General features: G+C 34.4%; 1 protein-coding gene across 9 annotated transcripts; it reads right to left on the bottom strand.

Moving 5' to 3' along the window:
• Window positions 1–212: 212 nt before the first annotated feature.
• BCLAF1 (BCL2 associated transcription factor 1) lies at window positions 213–27,525 on the bottom strand. Of its 9 annotated transcripts, none has more exons than XM_037150150.2 (13): window positions 27,410–27,525; window positions 23,558–23,659; window positions 21,719–21,830; window positions 19,878–20,789; window positions 18,051–18,716; window positions 17,723–17,892; window positions 15,378–15,483; window positions 14,285–14,369; window positions 11,695–11,870; window positions 10,350–10,530; window positions 9,113–9,259; window positions 2,924–3,136; window positions 213–2,774 (listed from the first exon to the last, which is right to left on the bottom strand). In XM_037150150.2, exons 3-13 carry the CDS (start codon window positions 21,820–21,822, stop codon window positions 2,769–2,771), a joined length of 2,766 nt encoding a protein of 921 aa, XP_037006045.1. In that variant the 5' UTR covers window positions 21,823–21,830; window positions 23,558–23,659; window positions 27,410–27,525; the 3' UTR covers window positions 213–2,768. The 9 variants fall into 9 exon arrangements, 8 of the variants coding, with proteins under 8 accessions (XP_037006045.1, XP_037006050.1, XP_037006046.1 ...); XM_037150155.2 differs by having other exon boundaries at window positions 18,051–18,197; XM_037150151.2 differs by having other exon boundaries at window positions 19,878–20,783.

The following is a 27,525-nucleotide window of genomic DNA, read 5'->3' as shown; positions in this document are numbered from 1 at the left end:
TTCCTGTTTTCCCAAGGAAAAGAAGAAAACAGTATACTGGGGTTTGAGGAGTTTTATAAAGTACTTATTACCCCCATCCCCAAAAAGGTCAAACCATACCAGCAATTTTCCTACCAGAGGGACTGGTATTCTAAAATCTAGAAACTGGCCGTAAAAAATCAGTTGTATAGAGCAGACACAGGTATAATCTCAAAATCAGGTAAACAAACAGCTATGACCACTTACGACATTTTTATTGGCATATGACAATTTACAAGGGTCCCTGTTGCATTATACATCACACTAAGAATTGTTGAGCCATCTACATTCATTATTACTGGGTAATATTTTTGTCTCAAATTATTTAATCCCCAACACTTCATTTTAACTGTGACAAAAGGAATAGTAATTCCCTAAATTTGGCTGAAACTGGAAAAACATATTTTGCTTTTTATATTAAAATTCTAAGATGTTGAAAGGTATACACACCTAAAGACTGAGTCATGGCCTTCTTAAACAGCTATCTGCTTTGGAAATACCCTTTGGTTCACTTTCATTTTCCTTCTCTAGGCAAAAGGAAATCTGTTAATGCAGCCATCAAGAGTTATTATTTTCTGGCACTTGTAAACAAGTTATCTTTACAAGAGAAACCATTAGATTTTTACAGTATGTCACGAAATATAAAATTAAATTGTGGTTAAAAAAAATACGTGGACTACTTCTTATATGCCTGGTTCTGAAAAAGATAACATCCGCTATCATCCTTCCTATAATATTCTGGTAGTTATGTTCTTTCTTCAATTCTGTTTAAAGAATAAAGTTACCGTGTCCTACATAGACTATGTTAAAGCAATGTATTGCAATGGAAATAAAACCTGTTAGTAGGACTTAGGTACCTTTATTCCCACTCCCCATTAAATAATTTCTCAGGAAATTCCTTTTTTCCTATTAAGTTGAAAAGAACAGCCACACTTCATAGTCATGCATACAGATTTGGTAATTAACAAAATAACTTAAAAAGCTAAATTTATTTGTATAAAGTAAAATGGTTGTGAAAATTCTCCTGTACTGGAGATCAAATGCATGTAGCTTTAGTGTGTAATTAATCTAACTGGAAGAATATTAGTGATGTCCTGATCAATCCGACACACATATTTGCTTTGACAGTATTTCCTCTGCTCTAACAATTTCAGAAAGGCCAAATTAACAGGAGAAATCATGCAATACTAAAGATCTTAGGAAATCATCACATATTGGCTTAGTTTTCATCCTATCCCTCCCCCAAATAGCTCTTAGCAAATTCAAACCTCCCCCCGCCGCCCCTCCCCCCCGCAATTAAGGTGCTAGAAAGATTGCAAATCATCAGAAGACAATGAAGGGCCATACACTTAAGATCTTGAAAAGATTACACTAGCAGAATAAGCATTATCTCCTTTTAATGCAAACATGTACAACTTAATTGCTGAATAAAATTTGATTACTTTTGTATATGCTCATAAAGCAGGCATACTTAACATTGAGATTTACTATTTCGGATTTTCATTCCTTTAAAGAGGAATCAGCATAAGCATAAAGGTAACTGCCATTTTCAAGATTATCTAACTAAAAAATAGAACACTAGGGAAGAAAAAAAAAAGAAAAGGCCATTTTACAAATGCAATTGAAATTTAAAAAAAAGTAAAAACCAAGGTATATCAATTCTGCAACAAACTTCCTGTTGAAACTTTTTATTATTGTTGACATTTGAAAAACAAGTTATGTAAAATACTACTAATGAACAATATGTTGTTCGCCTATTTTTTCTTATGGTTAGACAACAAACTCGTATTTCAGCTGTCCAAAAGCTTAAATAAATATGTAAGATATAAAATCTGGTATATCTTTTTAATGTATCAAGTTATTCTGCAGGATAATCCTCTTCCATACTAGCATGAACAACAGGTTTTGTTGTATTTTGTTTTTCAAAAATAAAGTATTTGGTAGGAATGGAGTTTTTATTTGTAGTATTATTACAAACCAGTTTCCTCTCTCAAAGAATAGCTGCTATCTAAGACCATGACTCAAACTTTTAAATAAAAATAGAAAGAGAATAATGAATTTCGAATCCAAATAGTAAAGGCTCCTAAGAGTGATTTTTATAGGCCACCCCTGCTTGTGTTAGTTAAAAAAAAAAGAAAGAAAATCCTCATATTTTGCAATCTTATTAGCTTGTATTCTTAAACATTTCCTGAAGGGTTAAACTAGCTTAGTTTACCAAAGTAACAACGTTTTCAGTGGTACACTTCAAAAATTAGTCACCCTACAATGTAGTGTGTTTGAATTAAGGAAAATGTTAAAACAGATGGTTACAGTTAAAATAATTAGTGCAGTCTCTATAAACAACTTCTGTCCAGCAATTTGTATGTAGAGCTAACGTTTACTTTAGCATAAACATTAACAGGGAGGGAAGAGAATCAGAACTTTCACAGAGTTGTACTTGACCATATCTTATAGACAAAGCAGAATTACAATGCATGTAACAAAAACAGTAAAAGTATTCTTAAAAGTTGATAGTTACAAATAGGGTACGTAACAATTTTCTACTTTATTTCAGTACAATTTTCAACATACAATCTACTATTTTTCCAAGATCTTTGAAGACTTAAAACAAAGTTTCTATAGACTACTTGCAAACAGTAAAATTTAAGTAAAATGCTTACATTCTTTATTTGAAAACAAAAATCAGGTAAAAAAAAAAAAAAACAATGGGTGCAAGTTCTGCTCTCTGTTGCAATCTCACTTCAGATTTACTATTCCTAAAAAGAGAGAGAAGATAAAGATTAGCAAAGGTGGAGAGTATGAAAATGATTCATAATAATCACTGTTCCTAAAAATTAAATAATTAATTGACTGGCTCTCCAACCCCCCCAAAAGTTAGAATCTCTAACGACTTGAAAATTTCTACCTTTTCTTCCTTGCGCCTGTCCTTCTTTTCTTCATTATTTTCCATGGTCTCTTCTTCATCTTCAACAATCCCGTCCCCTTGGTATTTGTCATGAGTCCATTTTGGACTGCTACCTGATTTTTTGAAGTTAAAGCGCCCTCTGCCACGTTGAAAAGTACCACGACCTCTTCCTCTTTTGGCCCAATAATCCACACCATCATCTCTGTCGTCATGCTACAGAAAGGTTAAAAACGATTGTCACTGAAATGTCTTTCTTGAAGAAAAATGACTATACCCCCAAACCAGTAAGTCATGGTATTAACTTTCTGATGCCTTGGTACATGAAACTTATTGTCCTAAAACACAATAAAACAAACCAGTAAAACTCAACTTTTCAAAAACAAATTGTCAAAGCAAATAATTACATTTTACTGCTTAGTAACCCAAGCATGAAGAGCTGCTGAGATAATTTTTTGGAGAATCTCAACTGCTAAATTACCACCGATTATCACATTTTTTACTTTTTTCCTTTCCATTATTATTTCAACCTAGGCTCACTTGTTACAAATTATACTGCACATAAATGTGATAAAATAACCAATGTTTTTACAAAAAAATTTACCTCAGTCATAGAGATGTTGTAAGTCATAAAAACATCACAACATAATTAGCATTAAATAAAACAGGTGGCATGAATGTTAATTTATATGTAGAAAGAGATTTTAAAATCCTGAGATACAAATCTCAATCAATGTATATTACACATCAATCTTCTGGGCTAGGTAATCTCTCATCCCAATTCATGATGGCATGGTCCCTAGAGAAGTATCTCAACTTATTTCTTTCTTCACCAATCTGAAGTACTGTAGCTATTACATTCCAACCATAATTTTTCTTTAACTATATCCAAATTAAGATGTTTCTCAAATTACAAATTATATTAATCAAAACAATCTACAAAATCAAAAAGTACTTGACTTTGTGGACAAGCAGATGAGCATTATACCTGAAAATAAAACAAAAACCCAAAGTTCTCCTGTAATATAATTCATTAACTGCTGCTTCCCACTTACACAAATAGGAACTAAGGCCAAATGATGTCCCTGTATGAAACAGGAATAAATGCAAACTATGTTGCATAACCTATGGAGTACTAACTAGTATTGGTCAACTGCCCAAAAGTTGTTAAAACTCTTTTCAAATATTACATGAGCACCTTCTCCAAAACAGTACATGCCTTTGTGCATACTCATGTAATACAGATCACTCTCCTGCTTGCATGACTTAAAAAGCAGTTACACATGTAAAAGAACACTTACCAATTTCTAATAATCTGTCTTGACCAAACCAATGAAACATCACTAGCTAGAGGTATGCATGACTCCATAAAGAAAATTTAGTAGCTATCAAAAGTTTAAATTTCAGGCCCTGGCTGGTGTAGCTCAGTGGATTGAGCACGGGCCTGCGAACCACACAATTGCGGTTCAATTCCCAGTCAGGGAACATGTCTGGGTTGCAGGCGGGTTCGCTGCAGGCCAGTTCCCAGCAGGGGACGCACGAAAGGCAACCACACATTGATGTTTCTCTCCCTCTCTCCTTCCGTTCCCCTCTAAAGAAATAAATAAAATCTTAAAAAAAAAAAGTTTAAATTTCAATGTCATAAAGTTTAACTGTAAACTGGAAATAAACTATTTTAAAATAGTCTGCCACTCAAAATAATACCCACGCAATCATTTAATATAGGCTCCCTTTTGTTATCAGCACAACCAACTCCAGAGTTTGTGTTTTCTTTGTGGTATTTACACACAGTATTCCATAAATTTGTGGGTTTGCTAGTGAGAGGCACAGGTTTATATCTTAACAGAAACTGTGTAGCCATTTCTTCATTTTACAAAAGAGAGCGTTGAGGAAACCTAGATGGTCCGTAAAAAGTGCCTAGCCCACTGTGTGACAGGAAAGGACTAGATAGACTGCGGTAGTAATGCTTTTTATATGCTGTTTACCAAGGGAAGGCACTGTTCTGAGCACTTTCCATGTATTTATTTGTTCATTTAATCCTCACTACCCCCTGCAAAATACTGTTTACTAACCCCCCTTTAGATAATGAAAAAAAAACCTAAGGCACAGAGAAACTGAGTCACTTGTCCAAGGCCACAGCAGTCAGTAGTCCTTCCCATCACCTCTTCTCCACGTCACCCACCAAATACACTTCCCAGGAGTCCTGGGGGCAGTAACAAATTACATGAGGCAGCTAGAAGTAGAAAACAGAAAAAAAGCAGTGGCAAAGCTAGACATGAGAGTTAAACCACTGCTTTCAAATTTATAATATGTGAAACTGGGTTAAAAAAGACGGCTACAACATTATGCTGTGTACTTCGGAGGTTATCCTGGCAGCTAAGTGACATTTTGATGTTAAGCATACTAACTTAATCCTCAAGTTCTAACACCCGCAATTTAATATTACAACTTCTAAAAATTAATTACTTCAGAAATAATAAAGGGACAGAAAAGTTAGATACACATAATACAGTCGAAAATGTTATAAAATGAGGCCATAATTAGAACCAAGATCTTCTGTATCCCCCTTATCTTTTCTCTATAGAGTGATGAAGCTTCAAAGTGTTAAATTATATTAAAACTCCAATCCTTTTTTTTTAAATTTAAAGATGTTTTAAATTTATTGGGGGGGGTGTGGAGGGGAGAAACAGACCAAGAGAAACGTCAATGTGTGGTTCCCTCTCACACGCCTCCTACTGGGGACCTGGCCTGCAACTCAGGCATGTGCCCTGACTGGGAATTGAACCAGTGACCCTTCAGTTTTTGCAGGCCAGCACTCAATCCACTGAGCCACACCAGCCAGGGCTAAAACTCCAATCTCGAACCCCCTTTCCCACTAGGGATTTTCTTTCTCAGAATACACCATCAACTCAGCACTAAGAACCTGCCCACTGCAGCATATTTCTACCACTTGCTCCAACTTCATATACTCACCCCTCCAGAGAAGTTCAGCTTCTAAGAGTATTATCTCTCCTGGAATACTTATTTGTTGAAAACATTACAGAATCTGCATAAATCCAAGTTTCGGAACAGAAAATTTCAGAACAGTGCAACAAATATTACTCTGTACTGGAAAGATTTATGCAGGGATGTTGCTTGCAAAACCCAGGCTCTGGAGCCCATACATGAGTTCCAATTCTGACCCTCCTCCTTCCAGCCATATAACTTTTAACTTTGGACAAGCCACTCAATATCTGTATACCTCAGTGTTTTTCATTTTTAAAAATGAAACAATGGCCTCAAGAGGATTTTATAATGGTGTACAGCATAGTACATATTCTTATCAACATTATTACTAAGTACTGTTTCATTAACATGACAAACCTTCCAGGCTGGTAAATTATTCTGAAAGGACCTAGGGGAATGATTATAATTTTCAATCTCATTTCCTGAGTTATATTTTTGTTTATATTTCTATTCTCAAAGCTAGCTGCCTAAGAATTCAATTATCTTTACTGCAAAATCTTTTAGGTTTAAATATCTATGTCAAAACCAGTTATTTCACTGGTTCATTAATTTTAAAAAAAGCATTATTTGGGGGAATTGATTTTAAGAAATAAATATATTTATTAATATGCTATTTTTACTTCTAGTGAACATCACTGTGACAAATGCACACTGTATGCTTAATACATAAAGGAAAAATTTTAATTATAACACAGAAGAGCAACATATAAAATGTTACCACTACTTGTGACTAAATTCTTAAAATAACACTCTTCTGGATTAGTAAAACTGCTATCTAATTACAGGCCAACCTAAAATGATTGTGTCCCAATTTAAGGTAAAAATGATACCAGGTTACGAAATAATGCCAGAGATAAATGAAGGTCTGGCCTAAATTAAGTATTTGTAAAACATTACAAGTATTTTAAAAAAATCTAACCTCTCATTTCCCTTTTAATATTTTGACCCTTCACATTTGATCTACTCTTTGGCATTTTTACCATCACTCACTCCTCACTGCATCTTTGCAAAATTGGCTTAACAACCCCTTCTCTTCTGAGTGATCTTATAATGGCTTTAGCTATGACCTGTAAAAACATGGCTCCTACATTTCTCTCTCTCCAGACTATATATTAGCATGTATGCATTGTATATCTCTACCGGATTTCTTCTATTTCAAGAACAGAACTTAATCTCAAATATGCATCTTCCCCCTATATCTTAGAGAATTTCTTCTCACTACCAACACCCAACCAGTGGATCCCTGAGTTAAGTCTTCATAAACATTATTCTCTTGTCTCAAATCTAGCCCCTTTACTCAGACAGTATCACTCAGATGTATCTGTTTCCACAACCACAATTCTTCTAAAAACTGTTTTAAATCCATACTTCCACAACTTTTGGACTCCTGCTTTTGCTAAATTTTCCCAAACTTGTAACAATCATCTAGCCACATCTGAGTTCTGGAGTTCTCTGTATCAGGATATTTCAGTACTTCTGCTACCTACAGTATACCTGCCTAGCTTTTAAGCTCAAGATTTGAGCCAAGGTTCTTTACAAAGTATCTCCTAATCACTCTTCCCTTTGCAATAACCCACCATTTCCTTCTTTGGAGAAAATCCACAATACGTATTTTGAATGCTTGTTTCTCCATTACTAGTCTCTAAGCCAAAGATTAGAATTATATTTGTCTTCCCATTCTTCATATCTAGCATAACTAGCAGGTTGTTAATACACAATTTCTTAAATCAAAAACAAGACAGATCTTTTGAACTACTCTATAGTGTAACTGAATGAAAGGCCTTTCACCTTCCAGAGTAAACTGAAGCAATTCAAGCACGAATTTCTCCTCTCAGGAGCATATGTTGAGTGATTATCATAATGCACTGTATGAAAATTTAATTTTTTTGGACTCTTGGTGGTTAGAGTACACACAAAAAAGAGGCAAATGAGAATGAATTTCAAAAATGAGTCTAATGCCCATTCTCCAAACAAAATATCCATATACTTCAGAATACAGCTCTATCTTCTAACTTAGATGTGCCATGGAAATTCATGCTCATTCAAGTACAGAGAGCAGCAAAAGTAGGTTTACAGTTGATCCTATGGGAAATACAAAAATAAACACTTATACCAGAATAAACTGTTCTACATATTGACAACTATAAACCTACGTTTGCCCCACCCTGTATATATTCATAAAATCCAAAAGAAACAAAGATACAATTCTGTAGAGCCAGTACTATATTCCTGCTTGCTTCAACAAAACGACCAGGTCTTAACTAGTCTCTGAAGCACGACTTTCCCGAGAAGCTATGACAAAAATGAATACCGTGGTACCTCGGTACTTGTCATTATTTCAAAACTCGTGATGAGTGCCGAAACAGACAAGTACCAAACTATAAAGCATTTTCTCTTCTGGGGCAGCAAAAAGACTCATACAAGTTCTAGCAAGTATGATGAGTTCCAAGCAAATCACCGAGTGCTGTTGAGTGCTGTAACATTTTCTTCTTAACAAAATGTGACGAGTACAGGGTGTGATGAGTTCTGAAACCGTCAAGTACTGAGTACAGAAGTATATGACTATACTTCTGGCAACAGTTTCAGTGTTTCCTTAAGTCTGCATCTATAATGCAGGACAGACCCTTTCCCCCCAGGCTGAACTGTAGATTTCCATCGATACCTAGTGAATCATTCAGGACCCAACTTCTCTGGTTTCATCCCTTAGAAAACTACTCCAAGAAAGGAAACATCAAATTAGTGTTATCTAACGACTTCTCCAAGTCATTTTTCATACTTCTTTTATTCCAATCAAAGTTAACAGCCTCCCTGAAATCCTTCATTACATGTAGAATTCTTCTCCTTGTCCTTCATTTAAACAATTGCCTGTAATGATGGTAGGTAAATCTTAATGAGAAGTTCCGCAAGTATCGCTGTCTTACAGACAGATAAAATATAATGTTCTTCACTGAATGTGGCTATCAAATCAGGTATTTTTTAGATAACCCTGATCAGTCCACAGGTGATGTCAGTAAAGTACAGACAGGACTAAAGAAACTCACATTTTCAAAACTTCAAATTGTCTGGGTAATAAGTTTTTTAAAAGGTTGCCCACATTATAGTGAAACCTTATCGTAGTGGATATCTTCACCCAGTATGCTTTGAAAATTAATGCAAACCAAATAAACACAGATTTCTAACACCCACCAAGAAGTACTTCTTGCTCTTTGGGGTATATTCTGGATCCCATTCCTCTTCCTTCGGTCTCTTTTGAAAAGTAGTATTTGAGTTGTTTGGACCAGTATTTGTCCCAGCAAAAACTCCTCTGGCTCTTCCTCTGCCTCTAATTCGAAACTGATTAACATTAACAAAGTTGTTTAGTAATGCAATCAAAGGCATTTAAGTTGCATGCAAACTAAAATTTTACTGCAGTAACAAAAAATGTATGCCCTAATTTTCTTCCTAAATCCCAACTTACAGCCACTGAGGGTGGAAAAGGGTGGCCATTTCATATCACAGGCAAAAAAACAAAACAAAACAAAACAAAAACCCTGCCTTTTGAAAGTGAAGTTAAGAAGAAATGCACAAAAACTAAGTGTTAGAATACTACACTTTCATAGCCTGAACTAGTTTTTAAAAATAATCTAATTAGTTCCTTTGCCTCTGACTAGCCAAAAGAGTTCAATTATCATAGGAGCCAAGTATTCAACTACACCTGTCACCATATAAGCAAAAGCTCTTCAGTTTCCCAAATGATCTAATCAATGAACTCTAGAATAACCAACTGGAACTCAATCAAGTTAGAAATGTGAATCTAAAAATTAAAGAGTTAGGAAGAAAATGAGCTATTATGAACTCATTAATAATTAAAACAAACTTATTAAAACATGAGGGTAATAGGTATGCTATGCAGAATAGAAAGTTATGATTTCTATGATTAATACACATAAACAAGGACTTGAAGAGAACAGGGTAAAATAAAATGTTACAATACAGAGATGAACATGCAGATTTTTAAAAATGTTTTCACGTAATCTTTCAATACTAAGTGATTTAAAAAATGGATCTCAATAACTTCCCTTGACTCTTGGACATTTAAGCACTATGTACGGTAACTGATTCCAAAGTTAAGAAATGGATCTAGTTTATATAGATGCTTCTAGATCTCAAAATGCATTTCTTTTATTCTTTTTTAGTTAGGCAAAAACTTTTCCCCCTACCTCTATGTACAAAAAAAAGTACCATCCCAGCTCCGTCCCTTCCTCCCTCCCCCTAAGTGGATTTCTTAATGAAGAAGATACTTCAAATACCATTTCATTTTTCAAGGCTAATTCTAACTGCAGGAATAATGAATCACATAACAAGAGTGTCTAAATCACATCATTTAACTGTCCATACATATATAGCAAGTCCTAGCAAACGATCAGACAACTTTATTACTTACAAAGGTTCCTCGTGGTCGGCTAACTCCCGCAAAGCCCGAGTATTCTTTCAGTTCATGGTGAGTTTTAAATTCTTCTTCTCGTTCTTTCTTACTCTCCTTTTCTTCTCGAGAACTGGGAGAAGAAGGTGATGCTGAAGAGGATGAAGATCGAGAATGATCTTGCTCTCTGCTTTTATGTTTACTGAAAAATAAAGAAAGAAAACAAGAAAAACACATGTGCTATCTTTAAAAAGACGAAGGCCTTGTTGAATCTTATAATAAGAGGGATATTTTTCAAGTCAAAAAACTATCCCCTATTAAAATGATTACATAACTAAGATGATTGGGTGTTAAACTTTGCAGTCTATTTCCATTCACCTTCAGTATTTGGTTTACATCACTACTGAAAAACATACTATGGCTTGCCAGTTAGAAACTAGCAGTCTGGAAACTTCAAGTACGAGGTTCAGTTCTTCAATATTTTTAACTTATTTTTTGTTATTTTATGGAAAGAAAAAAAAAAAGTAGGAAAAAGTAAGAATGTTCTTAAATGTCAAGTTTCAAAATGCCTTAAGTCTGTATACCATGGGTGAGAATAGTTGGTATGGTTTGGGCCGTAACTCCATTATAGAAATAAAAAAAACATGACATTACAAATACCAGTCATAAATAAAAAACACAAGTAAAATTCATTTACCTAATACCAATAAATAAATAAATAAATAGAACCCAAAACAAAAACCAACCAAACAACCCTCCCCCCGCAAAACAATTATCTAAGATACTTAACATTCCTATTACTTTTTTGACTCTATGGTGATCAATTTTACATGATTCTAATGCAACACCCGAAAAGGTCATACCTGCAATAACTCTTACCACTGCTAACAGTATCCATGGAAACATTACTTTGAAAGACTAATACACATTGCTATTTCATAAAAACTAGTGCTTCCTCCCCCCCCATCTCTCCCATGTTAAACCACTAGAAATCAGTTTAAAATTCTTGTACTCTGGGTGTTATGAGTTGAAAAAGTGCGGAATCAAGCATAACGAACCAAAGTTCTTACACAAACTGTTTCTAGAAATGCACTGCATTGAAGTCCAACCTCCTGATGTAGCCTGGATAATAGGACACATTAATTTGTCATTTTTTTTTTCAGTGTTAGCTTGCTATTCCAAAGTTTTTGTCCTCATCCACCATAAGCCGTGTAAAAGACAAATACATTTTTGCTGTAAAACAAATAATTTTAATTGTTTAAATTTAAACATTCGATTACACAGTCAAAATTGAAAGCAATTAAGCTGACAATTATTAAAGGCTAATTAGAAGCTAAAACCTAATTCAGACAGTTTTAACAATTACCTGTCATCTTTGTAAGATTTGAATTCCTTGTAATCTTTTGGAGTTTTTTCTTGCTTTCTTGACCCACTGGATTCCCTGGAGCCCTTGGAATCCCCACGTTCTTTACTTCTTTCTTTTCTCCGACGATCAATGTCATGCCGAAGATCAGCAGAATCACACCTTAATTTTTTGTCTCCCTATAAAAGACAGATGTAAAATAAATTTCAGGGGCGATATTAAAAAAAATACGTATATATATAAAGAGAGAGAGCCAAATTTTATACGTTTCTAAAGTGACATTTTACGATCAGAAAAAAAGGATCATAAACTACTTCTACACTTAGTTTTTGTAAAAAAATAAAATAAAATAAAATGTTCTTGATTGTTCTTACTAAATATTTGTGTACACAAGTGCAGCAAGACTGGGAAAGTTATTAAAATCTAGTTCTCTTGAAAACATCCTATGTTTTTGTTCAAAGCAATCCATCAACTTTTGTATAATAAAATAATTATTTTTCTGCTCAGCAATCTTCATTATCACCCCTATTACAAATAGCATTTTTAAAAGGTCGTTAAACAATGACAAAGGTTATAATCTATACTTGTGGTATAGCCATCTGCCTATAAAGTTAAGGTATCCTAAAGTAATGGTTCTAATTACTTAAATCTCATTATCATAAAGCTCTTTCCAAAGAAGTTGACCAACCCAATAAAAACCACTTAAAGTAAGATTTCTATAATTTCCGTAACATGCAACTGGAATAATAATTAATGAAACCAATTGAAGTTGAACAAGGGTAGAAACAAAGCCAAAATGACATTATTCCCAATCCTGTACTCAGTATCTTAGGCCATATACTGCCCTTTCTCAATTCAGGTATTGTAACGGACATTAGTTTAACTGGGTCACAATTCACCTCCTTCTTGTTCCATTGCTTTTTCAAATACTATATAATTTAGGAAGATGGAAAGAGGAATCTAGGAATGAAGAAAAATTATACATCAGTAAGATGCTAATAATGTGGACATCCTTGCTAATAGTCAGCAATAAATAGTACTGGGAAGTCTAGCTATGATATTCATAAGCATTCATAAACCAGAAAGTATAAATAGATCTCCAAATGAAAACTACTCACCTATGTGCTCCCAGGCTAACCAAGAAAATTTAATCAAGAACAAAAAACTTACTATTCACCTAGGTATTACCAACCCCACAAGTAACAAGCTAAGGAAAGTGAAAAGTAGTGTATATAAACTCCAAGCTATATGTATATTACACATTAACACATATGTTCATTATTCATTCAGATAGGAAGGTGAAAGATAAAAAGGAATGTCATATCCTCTTATCCATCCATTAGTAACCACTATTTTCCCTTCCAAATCAAAATCTAATCTGAGTAATTAGAGAAGCAAAATACTCAGTGTCAGGGCACAAGTATAGACTAAATTGTTTGCAAAACAAAACTGACACTGAATCCTAGGTATTGAAAGTGGAAGTCCAAATTAGTATTTACTTCTCAGAATCCAAGATCAATATTCCATGCGAAGAAACCATTTTTTTCTAAGCTCTAAATTCCTATATAGTAAGTTATATTTAAAAAGTTGTACACCACTGTTAAATAAAAGCTTCTAGTAATAAAAGTACCAACGTTTTCATAATATTCCCACTTTTCAACAACTCACCAAAACATGTATTCTCATTTTTCTGGTTGGAAAACCAACGTCCAAGAAGCTAAATGTTTTCCAAGTATCAGAGACAGTATTTGGTGACAGCCAAAATTGGACCAAAGCAGTACTTCCAAGCCACCTATTGTAACAGTTGATCTCCTTCTACTTTTCTCTACACACTTCTAACTAAGCTTTTATGGCCTGTCACATAACTGGCCTACCTAGAAAATGTCAATTTTGAATTATCAGAGTATATCAAAGCCCCCCCAAAACAACTGAACTCCATTCTCACAGAGCCCCCCAAAGCCAGTCATTCACAGACTCCTCTAGTTTAAATATTTGTCCCCCCCAAGTCCACAAATATTCTAACAGTGACACAACTTTTGTTCCAAACGTTCACTTGTAAATCAGTTTTTAGAATGTTTATTTCTTAGTCCAGATCAAAAATGCCCAGTAGCACTAGGGTTACTTCTGTGAAGAACGTAGAGATATTATCATTCATTTCCCTTCAAAACTTTCTTGAAACCCTAATATAATGTGTATCACTGCTTCTATAATTTTCCTTTGTCTACCCATACATTATTTACTCTTAAAAGTAATGTCTTTCCTTCATTAGCATTTTATTAAAATTACACTTGATTTAGGGAGCATTTGAGGTCCTGCTCTCTGGCATCTGGCACAGTTTGGCTCAAATAAAGTCATAAAAATGCTAAAAAAAATTATTCTTGATTTAATTTAGTATACAATATAGTGTCAGCTTAACTTCTAGAAAGGAATAATGTGTATGTGTATATATGAATATATGTATGTATATATAGTATATTTACAAGTTAAAAATAAATGATATCTGTAAACGTTTTGCCTAGACAAACCATGCTTCATACATATCACTGACAAAGCTGAACTTAACGTGGAAAAAAAAATTTCCCTTTAAACATACCTTTTGAATTTCTTCTTTAAAAACTCTCTCTTCCCCTGCTAAACGGGTATGCTTCCTCAGGGCACTTGGAGAGATGTCAATTCTCCTTAATGTAAAATAAAGTCTATTTGTAGTCACATTAATTTAATGGTTCCAATGATAATTTTTCATTTTTGTAAAGAAAATACTAGACCATTATTTCTCTACTGATTTGACTAATTTAACTCAGTAATTAGTCTAATTACTATTAGATAATTAATAAAATTACTTCCACTAAAAGTAAAATGTTTCAACCAGATTTTTTATAAAGCCTGACCTTTTAGAACAAACTTATTTTAATAAAAAAACTGTTTTGATTAAATTTTAAGTGTCAACCATTATACAATTATAATACAAATATACTTAATATCCCCAATGAAAACATGAATAGGATCATTTATTCCTAAACCCCCAATATTTTAAATATTCAGTAGGTCTTTAGTTTTATTCTGTGCCTCTCCCTACTTTTAAGCTGTCAATTGCAACTTCCCATTGCTTTTTCAGTAGTTACCACCAAAACCACACCTATTATATAACAAGTACTCAGTTATATACTTTATAGTCAATAATACTATGGTCACCACTACCCTGCAGAATAGGCATAGAAAAAAACTAATGTTTAAAGATTAAATAACTTGTTCATCATAATGCAACAAAGTGTCATGCAGAGGCAAAATCTGAAAATACTTATATTCGTCTAACTTTGACATCCATGATCTTTTCATAAAAATAGGTCTACCTCTCCACCAAGCACTTTTATTTTACAAACATATTGGAATTAAACTAATTCAAGGGTTACTGTAAGCACCCAACCCCTTCCCCCAAAACAAACATGGTGGCTATTTTAATTCCATACAGGGGAGTGACAAGAGTATTTTAAATTCTAACAGCCAGTTTAAATTAAAAGAAAAAAAAAATAAACAGTAAGTGACAAACATATTTATTCAAGGTATAAATCAGGAATTAAACCAAAGTTCATTTATATAGTGATGATAGCATAGTTCCAATGTAATTTGTTTAAATGTTGTCTTCCTACCAAAATAGCATTGGTATGCCCATTCAATAATACACATACCTGTGTATCTCTGGGCTCTTTTGCCGGGTACTATGTTCTTCAGTGGCTTTCTGATAGGAGGTGAACCTCTCGTTTAGGGACATTGCAGGTGATTTGAAGTATTGCTCTGTTGATTTAGGAGAAATACTGCCCAATTAGTTACATAGGAATTTTCATTTGTGATAGAAGGGCGTGTGGCAGGTGAAAAGAAAATAAAAATACTCAAGAAACCTAGCAGAAGAGAATCAAGTGTTACAAAGAGCTCCTCCTACCCTGCCCCTTTTATATATAACTCTTAGACCTCAACAGAAAACTGATGCAAAGTTTCTCACAGGTCCCTGACAATACTACATACAATCCAAAAACAATAAATAGATTAAACTGAAGAGTCTCTAATCCATTTCTATAATGCACTACTTCCTCAAACAGAAAACAATATGTGAATACCCTTATACACCTTGCCATTATGAACAAATGAATTTACTTCAAGTAATCGTTTGCAGAAAACAAAAATACTGAACTACATAGCTGATTTTAGTAAACTAATAAAATGATTTCATCAAGAACTACACTGACAACAAAAACTGCATTTAAGAAAAAAATTGAATACTACTATTTCCATTAGAAATATTTCTTCAATTAAATTTCACTAATTACTCCAAAAATCTGGCATCTTGGCAAACCTGACAGCACATCTGATGTTAATGCCTTGTCTTTCTTTTAACAATTTTAAAATTATAGTGATATCAATACTAATTTTTAAACTAGTCCAAGATATGCTGTAAATGTAAAATACAAAGACGTATAAAAAGTCATGAAACGTTACATTACGAAGCAATCTATCTGCTTAACAGGTCAACATACATCTTTGTCAACTTACCGCCCAATATCCAGCACATGTCTCATAACCAATCATTAAAACTTGAAACGGCCACTACAAGGGTAGTGCCTCAATCATAATTCCATGAAACCCAGGAATTTGAGCTAGCAACTCAGTTTTTTATGCCATTTTTGCCAGGAAGACAGAAGATTCAACTTTGCCTGTATCTTTCAACAGCTATTTTACTTTGAAACATGGATTTTGCCATTTCAAAACATATTCCAGGACCTAGTTACAATGAAAAAGAAAACATCACTGGGCATTTTCAGCTCTAAATTAAGAAAGAGCTGTTCAGATCGGTTGCACAATACCAATAATAAAACATAACAACAGTTCTTTAAAAAAAAAAAAGAAAATGAAAAAAAAATTGTTTCAAAACCTGATCTCAAAATTTAGCAATAAATTTTAAAATGTGGAGACAGGTCAAAAAAAAAAGGTGAAAAAAGAAAAATGTTAATGTTTTGTGTTTTATGTACCACAGTAATATGGTCATAAACAGGTTCACTCTAGTTATAGCCAAATAACAAAACTCATTACCACATTTAAGTAATTACAGTCAAAAAAGAAATTATTCACTGTTTTGAAATATCAAGTGCATAAAGAATTGCTGGTCATGAGTTTCAACTATTACAATGAGTTGTTCTCACGTCAAAAGACAAACCTGATTTTAAAAATGGCTTTTAAGACGAACAGCCATGGAGATTCCTGAGCTTAAGAACCTACTTACTTCACAGTACGCTGCCTTTTAAACACAGAAACAAAAAAAACAAAACATAATTGCCCAAAAACTCGTATCCTAAGCTTTTGAAAATAATTAGTAACTTGTAACTAGAATGACATCCTGATGAACACATCATGCTTCATTTGACATAAACAACCTTTATCATCTTTAGTGTCTAAAGTAATCTCATATCATTAACCTAGTCTTTATTCATGTAATCACTACTAATCTAATATTCTATTAAGTTTCTCATTTCCCCTTTTAAAAATCCTATCAGTTTTCTCTGGTTTATTTACCAAGTAAACAAGCTAAAACACTTATATAACAAACTAAGTAACACAAAAACAAGACAGGAAATTAATACTGTTTTCCCACAGGTTTCAGGTTTTAAAGTTGAGAAAAGCTCTTAGTAATATTCAGTAACAATATTGCTTGACCATTGTAAATCTAGAAACATTCTGTACTTCAAATAGAATATAATGGCGTATTTCAAAAAGAGTTTTAGCATTAAATAAATCTACATTACATTTTACTATGCTATAAATTTTTAGGGTATGTTCTAACTCTAAGCATTTCAGTCACTTTAATATAAATACCTTCCTGCTAGCAAGACTAATATCTCTTTTCATGAAACACTGTTTTTTCCAAATTTTTAACAATGCCCGTATACCTGCTATTCCTGGAGTACACTGATTATTAAGCACAGCTGTTCATCTTCTTTTATTTGCAGGAGAAATTTAATACACAATACTAAACTAAACATACCTTTAACATGATGAACCAAGGATACAATGTGCTGAATAAATGACTCTGAAGTGCTTTTGCTGGCCTGTGGCAACTTAATGTGGTCAAAGATGGATCGGAATTCTTGCTCCTTCTTGACAGAATGGACAAGTGTACTAGCAAGTAGCCTGTCTTTGGTCAAGGAAGCAGGTCTGGAACATATTGGTACAAACACACACAAACAAAATATACCATTGGTTTCAAAGTGAAAATGGGAAATGTTCAGAAAATATAGTAATTAAGTGGAATATTAACTAACCACCCACATTTTAAAAGCCATTTTATTTACTGGGCTTCAATGTGAAATTACCTGTTAGAATCATCAAGAGGAACAGGGGCCATTTTGAGTTTGACTTCAGGACGATGAGAGTCACTGGCTATCATTTTGATCCTAAGTGGGCTCTCCTCTCTGAAGGTAGACTTTTCTCGTGCATCCAGGTTCTTGTGTAGAGGGGGACTGTAATCAAAGAGGTCTTTGAGCTTTTCAGACTTTACCTGCTCAGGTGACTGAGTTTCTTTCTTTACTGTTATTCTCTCAGAATTTTTGTCGTCTTCCTTGTGCTTATCTTTTGTAGAGCTAGGCCTCTCCACTACATAGCCAGTCTCTTTAAGCTTATAATTTTTTTCTTCTCTAAATCCATCACTTTCTCTATTGCCTTTCAGTGAAACTTTGGACTTGTACTTGGTTCCTTCCTCCTCAGTATTCCGGTGAGATGCAGTAGCAAAATTTTTACCCTGATCTGCAAGGACTGACTTCCTGAACTGTCTATAATCCTCTGTCTCCTCTGTGTCATCCCCTTCTGAATCATTAAACTTTTGTTTTCCAGACTCTTTATCACTGAAGTAATCTAGAGCTTCCTGATCTTCCCATTCTCCCTCTGCCCTCCCTTTCTCTGATCCTTTCTCCTTTGGAGCCTCTTTTTCCCTGGTATTACCCCTATCAAGCAGGAATACTCTAGACTCTTCATCTGTGAACCTGTGAATAAGCAAAGAAGAGGATGGTAACTCTGGATTGCATTCACTGTGGATAATTTGCATACTTAAATGTGCTGACCAATACCACAGGACCAGTAATGAGAGGGGGAAAAAACCTACTGAAAGTGTTTTCAGATTCCACTTTTTAAATAGCACTTATGCACTGAGTTTTTAAATAAGTTTATGTAATAGACTTTCTGAAGTTTAAAAAGCAAAGCCATTCTCAAAAACCTGTTCTATTTAGACATAGTTCACAATTCTGCACTAACAAACCCAAATTTCCAGAGATGCTATAACACACAATATAGCTTAAGTTTAATTTGAGGCTAAATATCACCAGTAAGTAATACACTTATCTATTAAAATTCTATTTATGATTATACACAAAATTTCATATTTTACTTATTTGATAATACAATAGTTCACAAAATTGGACTTTAATGTAGTTGGTAATACTAAGTACTCTATCTGAATCATAAAATAGTTCATATATACTTTGCTGTAAAAAATAATGATTTCTGGAATTAAGTACAAACTATATATCAAGTAGAATTAGAAAATTTAACTGTAGATTGCACAGCATTGTATACCATAAATAGCATGCTTGCTCTATTTTCTTATTTTTAAGTCAATCACACTACATTAGAAAAGTTTTCAAAGAGTTTAGCAACATTTGAAATTAGAATTTAAACAAAATATGTTTAAAATGTCACTAGGTCAGTAAAAAATACCATTATCTTCTCTATGGACAGGCAGATTTATTAAAATATTGCAGCTAGACTGTTTATAATACCACACAAGAACATGAAATAGAATTGCATTATTTATATAGGTCACATTATAATGCTGAAGAAAACAAAATAAGCTTTCGAAGCTCTAACACTACAAAATTAACCTCTAAAAATATTTTGTTTTTACATGTTAGCTGTCAGTTACGCTTTACCCTACTTAATTCTTCCTTGTTTACATTCTTAACTGAACTTACTAAAAACAGATAAAAAAGAAATATAGTTTCTATTAAAGCGCTTAGTTCCAAAGTTAGCAAGATATGAGTGAAACCAACTTGAAATTAACTTATAAAGTCGAGCAAAAGAGCTAAATACACATTATAATGCAATTTAAATAACTATTAATATTTTAACCTAAATCCTCTAGTTCTTACCTTTTTAAGAATTTTCCTGTCTTTGCAGATTCCTGATCTCCACCATCAGGATAAAATGAGGAACGTCCCCTAGCCTCATCTCTTGGAGCATTCTGTGGTGTGATTGTCTTTGCAGGGCTTCTTCGTGAAGGGATGTGATGAATTGGACTATTCTGAGAAGGACTATAGCGACTAGATCCATTTCCAACAGAACCAGACCCAGATCTTTCAGGACTATGCTGAATGGAATGTGAATGCTGAGAGGGGGTATTTTTTGCAGAGTGAACTGTACTGAGCATGGGTGCATCAGAGCAAGATGAACTCTGACTAGGTGGTGTGGCAATTGGTGAAGGACTGTGGGGTGATCTGGGACTATTATCATAAGCTGAAAGACCAGGCCAAATATCACCAGATGTGGCCGATGATTTATTAAACTCATCAATAGATTCAGATGGGTCATGTTCAAATGTATCTTTCGGTTCCTCTTGTGATTTATTTTTTAAAGGACTCTCTTCTTGGGGTTCCCCTTCAGATTTTTTGGTTTGTTTTTCCTGAGACCCTCGTCTTTTAGAGACAGGAGATTTGCTATATGGGGATGAAGAACGAGAAGAAGATGATCTTGGAGACCTAGAGGATCTATATGACCGACGAGATCTGCTTCGGGATCTTTGTGAGGAAACGGATCTTCTTTTTGGACTCCTGGAACGTGAACGACCTCGTCTAGGACTCCTCGAGTGTCTTCTATTCCAGACAGGTCTATAGCCACCTCGATGGTATCTACCTCCTCCACCTTGATAATACCCTCTACCCCTTCCTCTGTACCCATAAGGTCGTCTCATTCCTCTATTATTTCTGTAATCTCGCCGATAATCTCTAGAATAAATACGATCTCTACTACGAGATCTTGAATACGTCCTGGAACGAGACCTAGAACTAAAAATGAAATAAATATCAATGCAATAAAAACAAACTATTCTATCCTACCATTCTAAACACTCTAAGTTTAAACTATAACAAGTATATCAATTGTCAAAGCTAAAAATGTATATTAAAAACAACTCATATAACAAAAGTTTAGTGTTTTTCAATGAAAGAAGTCTCATTTCTAAGAGGAATATTAAAAGAATAAGTTAAAGGCCTTAGAAATGAAGGCACAGAAAATGGGGGGACAAGACACATCCAACAGAACATAATGACAAATTATAGTATTTATCCAAGCACTTAAAGTGATAGTATAAAAGAGTTTTTAATGGCACAGAATACTCATCAGTGAAATACCAGTGGACAAATGCACACATAATATAAATTTAGGCTTAAAAAAATAATCCAGGAAAAATCATAACCTAGTATTCTCAATAAAGTATGCTTACTTCTATTTTCAACTTATGGTTTCTATTCTCTACACCAAGTATGTATTACTATTTAAAGAAAGACAACCAGAGTCAATCATTTTTAACAAAAGAATTAAACTTATGGAGACCCTGAGTCAGAAATAGTAAAAAACTGTAAAATAATTGCAGATTGCTTACTGCCACATAATTGTTACCTTATCCAGTTCATCTCTTAACATATAGTAAAATACAAGTAATCTACCATTTAGAGCACAGTACATTAAGAATCTGAGGTGTAGAGTTAGACTAGCTGGATTTTAATCTATGCCTTGCCATTTACTAGCTTACATACAACCTGGACAATTCTCAATTTCTCTGACTCTAATATGAGGTTAACAATAGATAAATTTGACAGTGTTCTTTTGAGAGTAAAATGTTAATAAATTTAACAATGTACCATTATAATAAGCACTCCATAAGTATTAGCCGATATGATTATCATTATTGAGACTTAAAAGCATGATAATTCACCTGTATCTCTTCTTTCTAGAGTGTGACCTTGATCTTGACCGAGAACTAGACTGTGATCTAGACTTTGATCTTGAAGAATGTGATCTAGAATTGGAACGACCCATTTTTTCTCCTAGTAAAAGAAGATAAAAAAAAGTTAAAAATCACAACATAACTGAACAAGTTTCACATTATCTAACTTATTTCCATATACAAGTTAAATTCTACAAGATACATTTCTCAAAGGATATTACTCATCATCATTCTTTTTAAGTGAATACTAAACCACACAATTATTCCTAACTAAAAACTGTATTTTTCACCTGTATGAAAGTTATTGTATATATTGAAGACACAAAAGAAAATTTCTATGAACTGCCCCACCTACGTGCCTCAATCCAAAAAAGGCAGGAGCTGCGGAAGTCAGAAAGAGCAATGAACTAAAAATGACCTAGTCATCAGCAATGACTGCAGCAATACGTTAGATGTTATTCCATATCCAATACAAATGCCCACCTCTCCGATAAAAAAGGTAAACAACAAAGTATTACAGATAAGGAATCTGAAACAAAGAAAATACAAATGGCTTAATACTAAGAAAGATAAACCTACCAGACTGTCACTGCAATGCTTCAAGGCCTTGAAATGGGTCTAAACTGACTACTTCATGCATACAATACTGCTTGGAATGATGAATAGTCTTTCTAGCATAATTAAGTCCACTAAATCTCTGAACAGCTGAGGTCATGGCTCTACTCTCCACAGTCATGACTGCAGACTAAAAATGGACTTATCAGTGCCTAGCCTACCCTGTAGCTTTCTGGTAAGAACATGAAACTGAAGAGATGGCTGCAGGAAAGAGGTTGGAGCTGTAAGAAAGAGAGAATTGGGTACCAGTATTCTAACTTTTCTAAACACTATTTTAGAATATAATGTAACTGGTATCTAATTAGACCTCAGAAATCAGTAACAATACTACTCGATTTATAAATCCACTCTTCACAAAAATTTATTTACACATATTTCCCAAGTTTATTTCTGCTATAATTTCCAAATTTACCACTAACTCATTACTGAAAATTAGTAATTGTTTCTATAAAAGTGACTCGCTAAACTTAACAGCATGCAATTGCCGTATTTTAAACCATTTCTCCTACAACTATTTTTGAAGGTACTTATTTCACCTGCCTTGACTTTCCACAGTATTATGATATAGTATTTAAAAGTACTCAGATAAGTTGAATTATAGATAAAAGTAATGACAATGTCCGCATTCTTCCTCATCAAAAACCATAAATGACAAGTCAAGGTTCTGACAAATATTATTTCAAAATAAAACATAACTATCCTCAAATAGACAAATACCAGCTTTGTCTTCTCTCTTTATTCTAAGATATAGACAGTATGTTCCTCAGAATTGTAGTAAGGACTAAATGAGTTGACACATGCAACACACTTAACAGAAAACTTAGCACATAATAAGAGATCAACTTCAATTACATTAACACTAATATAATGAGAGGAAAAAGCTAAGTTCTGGAACTCCTGTATAAATAAGGGAAGATGAGTTAAATAAGCAAGATAATTTTGTCCTGCTTTACTTTTAAATAGCTTTGTGTGTTCAAGTCTTTGAATAGATGTGTTTATAGAAGTAGAAGCAGACACAACCTAAAAGCGGGAGAGATAAAGAGAATCTTTTTCCTAAAACTAACTTTTAAAATCTGGCTTACTTCATATAAGCTACCAAAAACAAAAACACTTTAGACTACATCATTTTTAACCATTCAGCCTGAATCATGAGTTTAACAGTCATATTTTTCAAATAAGCCCAATAAAAAGAGAAAAATGAATAATATGTACCTTGGGTTTTATGCAGGATCAAGCAATTAAGTGAAGTCTTTGTGATACTGTAAATTCTTCCTGGAGAGAATGGTCTTAGAGAGTAAATCTAAATTCAAATTCCTGGCAAAAATAAAAAATACAAGTTTGATTTATGATAAATTAAATACACACTGTTTACAACAGCCAGTAAAATAAACAAGTATACCTAGCACTGCAATAAACTCTTAATAAAGGCACTAAATGATTTCAGGGACGGGAAAACTGAATTAGGAAATACACTTTAACCATAAACCTAAAGAATTTCTTTTGTTCTAATCAGAATGCAATGGTCTATTATTAAACCAATAGCACCCTTACTTCTTAAATAGCTGAATTCTAATTTTAGCAATGTAGGCTTTACAAAACTTAAGCTATACTGTCATCCTATCAGAAAACTCTGAAGTGGCTAACATAATGCCATCTTGTCAGATATATGTAGTTAATATTCTTAATGTCATAATTTATAATTTATCTAAAATGAGTTCATTTCAATGCTCTGCTATTTATCTTATTCTCTCGGCCACTTCCTTTCATACAGTGCAGTTTCACCTAAAATTGATTTTTTACAGTTCATACAACAAACATCACAGTAACTCTAAGTTTTGTGCCTAAAAGTATTTTGACACATGTATGGCAGACATTCCAATAACACAACAGCCAGTAAATTAAACATCGACTGGAAGCCAATACTCTTCCTAAATTTAGTATTATTCAAATTAATTTAAGTTTTGCACAAAATATTAAGCAGTTATCAATACTGAAATGGTTAGCCTTGTAACATTCAGTTATTATCAATTATATGCAAAGAATAGACCAAAAAACACTAAAGGAGCAAAAACTAAACTAAGAAATATAAGACTGATTACATGCCTATACTCAAGGAATTAACAACTGGGCTTAAATGGGAAAAAATACACATCAATATGAAATCTTATAAAGTCATCCACCCAATTAAAAAGTGCAATAAAGGAACATGTATAAAGGACCCACTGAAAAGCCAAAGAGAGGAGAGTGGTAGAAGGAAAAGGCAGACAACAGTACTTGAACAATAAATAATAATTTTTAAATAAAAAATGCAATAAAATTAGGACTACAAAGCAGAAAAATGTAAGATTAAACTGGTAAACCAAGAACAATGTCCCCTAAATACCCATGCCCTTACTGCCAAGGGGAGGGGAGAGTAAGAGTTAAGATTCATGCTAGGAAGGAGGAGTAAGAGCCTAGTGATTGAGGGAAACCCACTAAGTAAAGTAAAAAGCAGCAATACAAAAGGTCACAGATCAGAAACAATTTCTAAAATGCGTGTATATTTATAGTTTGAAAAATATTAACCTCCCCAAGTGCACTGAAAAATTAATCTAAACTGGTGTGTTATGAAACTTTATTGTGACCTAGAAGTTGAGTACTACTGAGATTTACTGCTAGAAGTGATACATTTCACTTTAGCTAACAAATCCAAAAGGCTAATTTTAATTTCTATATATCCAGATGAGAAATAACTGCCCAATCTCTCATGCTTTTTTGAAGTTCCAAGAAAATAAACACTAGAAATAGCAAAGTGAGGGGGAGAGGGTCTGTAGGCTCTTAGACTAGGAGATACATATTCTCAAGCACAATCTATAAATATATTCAAGTAGCCATACTAAGAATCAATGACCATATGTAAAATGACACACAATGTGCTTAACATTTAATATAAATATTTAACATTTTATATTAAAATATCTAATATAGTCGGTAAAAGACTATAATCAACTCAGTTATTTAAAAAAAAAAAAAAAAAGCAATTCTATGCACAAAGCACAGTGCATTATAGAGACATGACTACATAAGAGACCCCTGCCCTCCAAAAACCAACTAGGGAGGAAAAGGAACAAATCAAATCAAGGCAAACTAAATATCTAAATATCAACCATGTGCCAAGAACTGTGCTGATTTTAAAATCATGTCATTTTATTCTCATAATTTCACATGCTACATATAAACCCCATCTTTCAAATGCTGAGAACCCCAAGCTTTCAGAATTCCTTTGCATTTCTAAGGTGCCTATTGCAAGCCAGGCACTATTATTCTAGGGCTAGAAATAGAGCATTTTAAGTGAGACAGATTGGATGTCTTGATTCGCTATTTCTTTGTTAATAAATCACTGTAAATAATACAGAATTCAGCTAGTGTTCAATAATGATTTTGAAAGTAGTTTCTGTAAACTCCCAATCCAAAGTTCTTTGTAGAACTGAAAAGCTTTCTCCATTTCTACAAGTGTTCTCATGAAAAATCTAGTACAACTAACCCGCATAAGTTAGTCAATAAATTCAACTAGAACTGAACCTACCACCTGGTAAGTTTTTACAGGTCTGTCTCCAAGTTCTAAAATACTGTTCTTCCCAATCAATAATCATCTCTATCTAAATTTCTTTTGCCACCATTTTAATTATCTGAATTAAGGGGAATTCCAATGTTTACCACAATTTAACGCTGAAAACATGGCAACCTTAAAACAAGATACAACAAGCCATCAGTGGACAGACTTTAAATTGGTCCACCCTGTGTTACTTTACAAACACAATCCTTCCCTTCAAATTATTTATCCTGAATTGGGTAGGGTAAGATAAAAACACAAATAAACTTGTAGCAGTTCTTCCCATGTTAAGGTTCCTGTATTAACAGTAGCTAGGCTCCAACTGAAAAGAGAACTCACAAGAGGTATAAGAAATTTTTCTGCTTTTTAATTTCCCAAGATAGCTGCAAGGTGCTGCTGCAAAAACTGATGTCTGAAGTAGCTAATCTCTTTACATCAGTTTTGGTCATGCTCGTATTCCAGCGTTGGTCTCTTTTTTCCAATTGTAAAACGCTGTAAAAAAGTTTGATGTACAAAAGTAGATGTACTTGATTCTGATGAGATAAATCTTAAAAGCAAATAAAGCCAACTCAGGGACTCTTGACAAAAATGAGGGCAAAATCCCTAATCTCAACGCAGCCACCAAACATGGCTACATTTCTGATACGATATAATGGGCTAAATCGCTTGCTGAAGAGACATGGCTTCGCCTGTACTACTGGAGAACTGCCCTTCCGGTCCCGTCGTCGTAGAACCACTCACATGATCAGCTAAGGCCCGCCGCCCATCCTAGGAAGCTGTAACCAGTACACCGTTCCTCCAAAACACAGGGGGTTGCTACTGGGTTGCCAAGGGGACCCGAGAAGACTAACCCCGGGGAAATTCCCCCAACACCAAGGACTCGAGGTGGATTCGGAATTCAGTTACGAGGGACAGAACACATCCTACACAGACCAGAGTAACGAAGATGAGGTGTAAGCCGACGGGTAGCGTTAAGACGGGGAAAAAAATTTCAAAGAGGCGAAAAACAGTGGCGATCACGGCCAACGAAGAGAACCCGTGTTGCACATCTCACAGCCCCGGGAGCTACAAGCGGGGAACAGAGAGAGGAGGCAACGCGCGTGCGCCGGCCAAGCGTTCCTTCGGGCGCGCGCAGGGGTCTAGGCCGAGGAAATGGGGGAAGGGTTGAAGAGGATGATATGCGCACGCGCACTTAGAGGCCGCGCGGTCTGTGGGTCTCCACCAGGTTCGAAGCCACAGCACCGAGACCGTTCTCGCTGCTCACTCCCCCTGCCCCAAAATTTTGGCCCTAATGTCTCAAAAACCTGAGCGGAGCTGACGGAGAAACGCATAAATAACGGCACAACGTCTCCTGGGTTCTCGGGTCGCCGCCAATCCGCCACCACCCACAAAAGGCTCAACAATATTCATTTGCCCTTTGTATTCACTTCCCTTGAGTGAATTCACTACTCTGAATGCCGCGCGAGGCCTACCTGACACCCCGAAGGACGGTTCCCGGGACTTATCTCCGTTGTAACTACACAGCGGCCATTTCCCGACTCAGGAACGGGAGGAAAACCATAGAGGTATCTTCGACGCGCTAGCTCAT

This window comes from Artibeus jamaicensis, unplaced genomic scaffold (genome assembly GCF_021234435.1).
Source record: "Artibeus jamaicensis isolate MK-2021 breed Jamaican fruit bat unplaced genomic scaffold, CSHL_Jam_final contig_387, whole genome shotgun sequence".
Classification (NCBI taxonomy): domain Eukaryota; kingdom Metazoa; phylum Chordata; class Mammalia; order Chiroptera; family Phyllostomidae; genus Artibeus; species Artibeus jamaicensis.
Note: the sequence above shows the minus strand (reverse complement) of the source record. Positions and strands in the feature narration are given on the sequence as shown.

What these genes read in the sequence shown, in the direction of transcription:
- BCLAF1 (XM_037150150.2), bottom strand. Translation starts at nt 21,822, where the DNA reads ATGGGTCGTTCCAATTCTAGATCACATTCTTCAAGATCAAAGTCTAGA. An exon ending in AAATCTTACAAAGATGACAG is followed by an intron (nt 10,531 to 11,694) that starts GTAATTGTTAAA and finishes TTTATTTTTCAG; the next exon opens with TAAACATAAAAGCAGAGAGC. An exon ending in AGAGCAAGAAGTACTTCTTG is followed by an intron (nt 3,137 to 9,112) that starts GTGGGTGTTAGA and finishes ACCTTTCTGTAG; the next exon opens with CATGACGACAGAGATGATGG.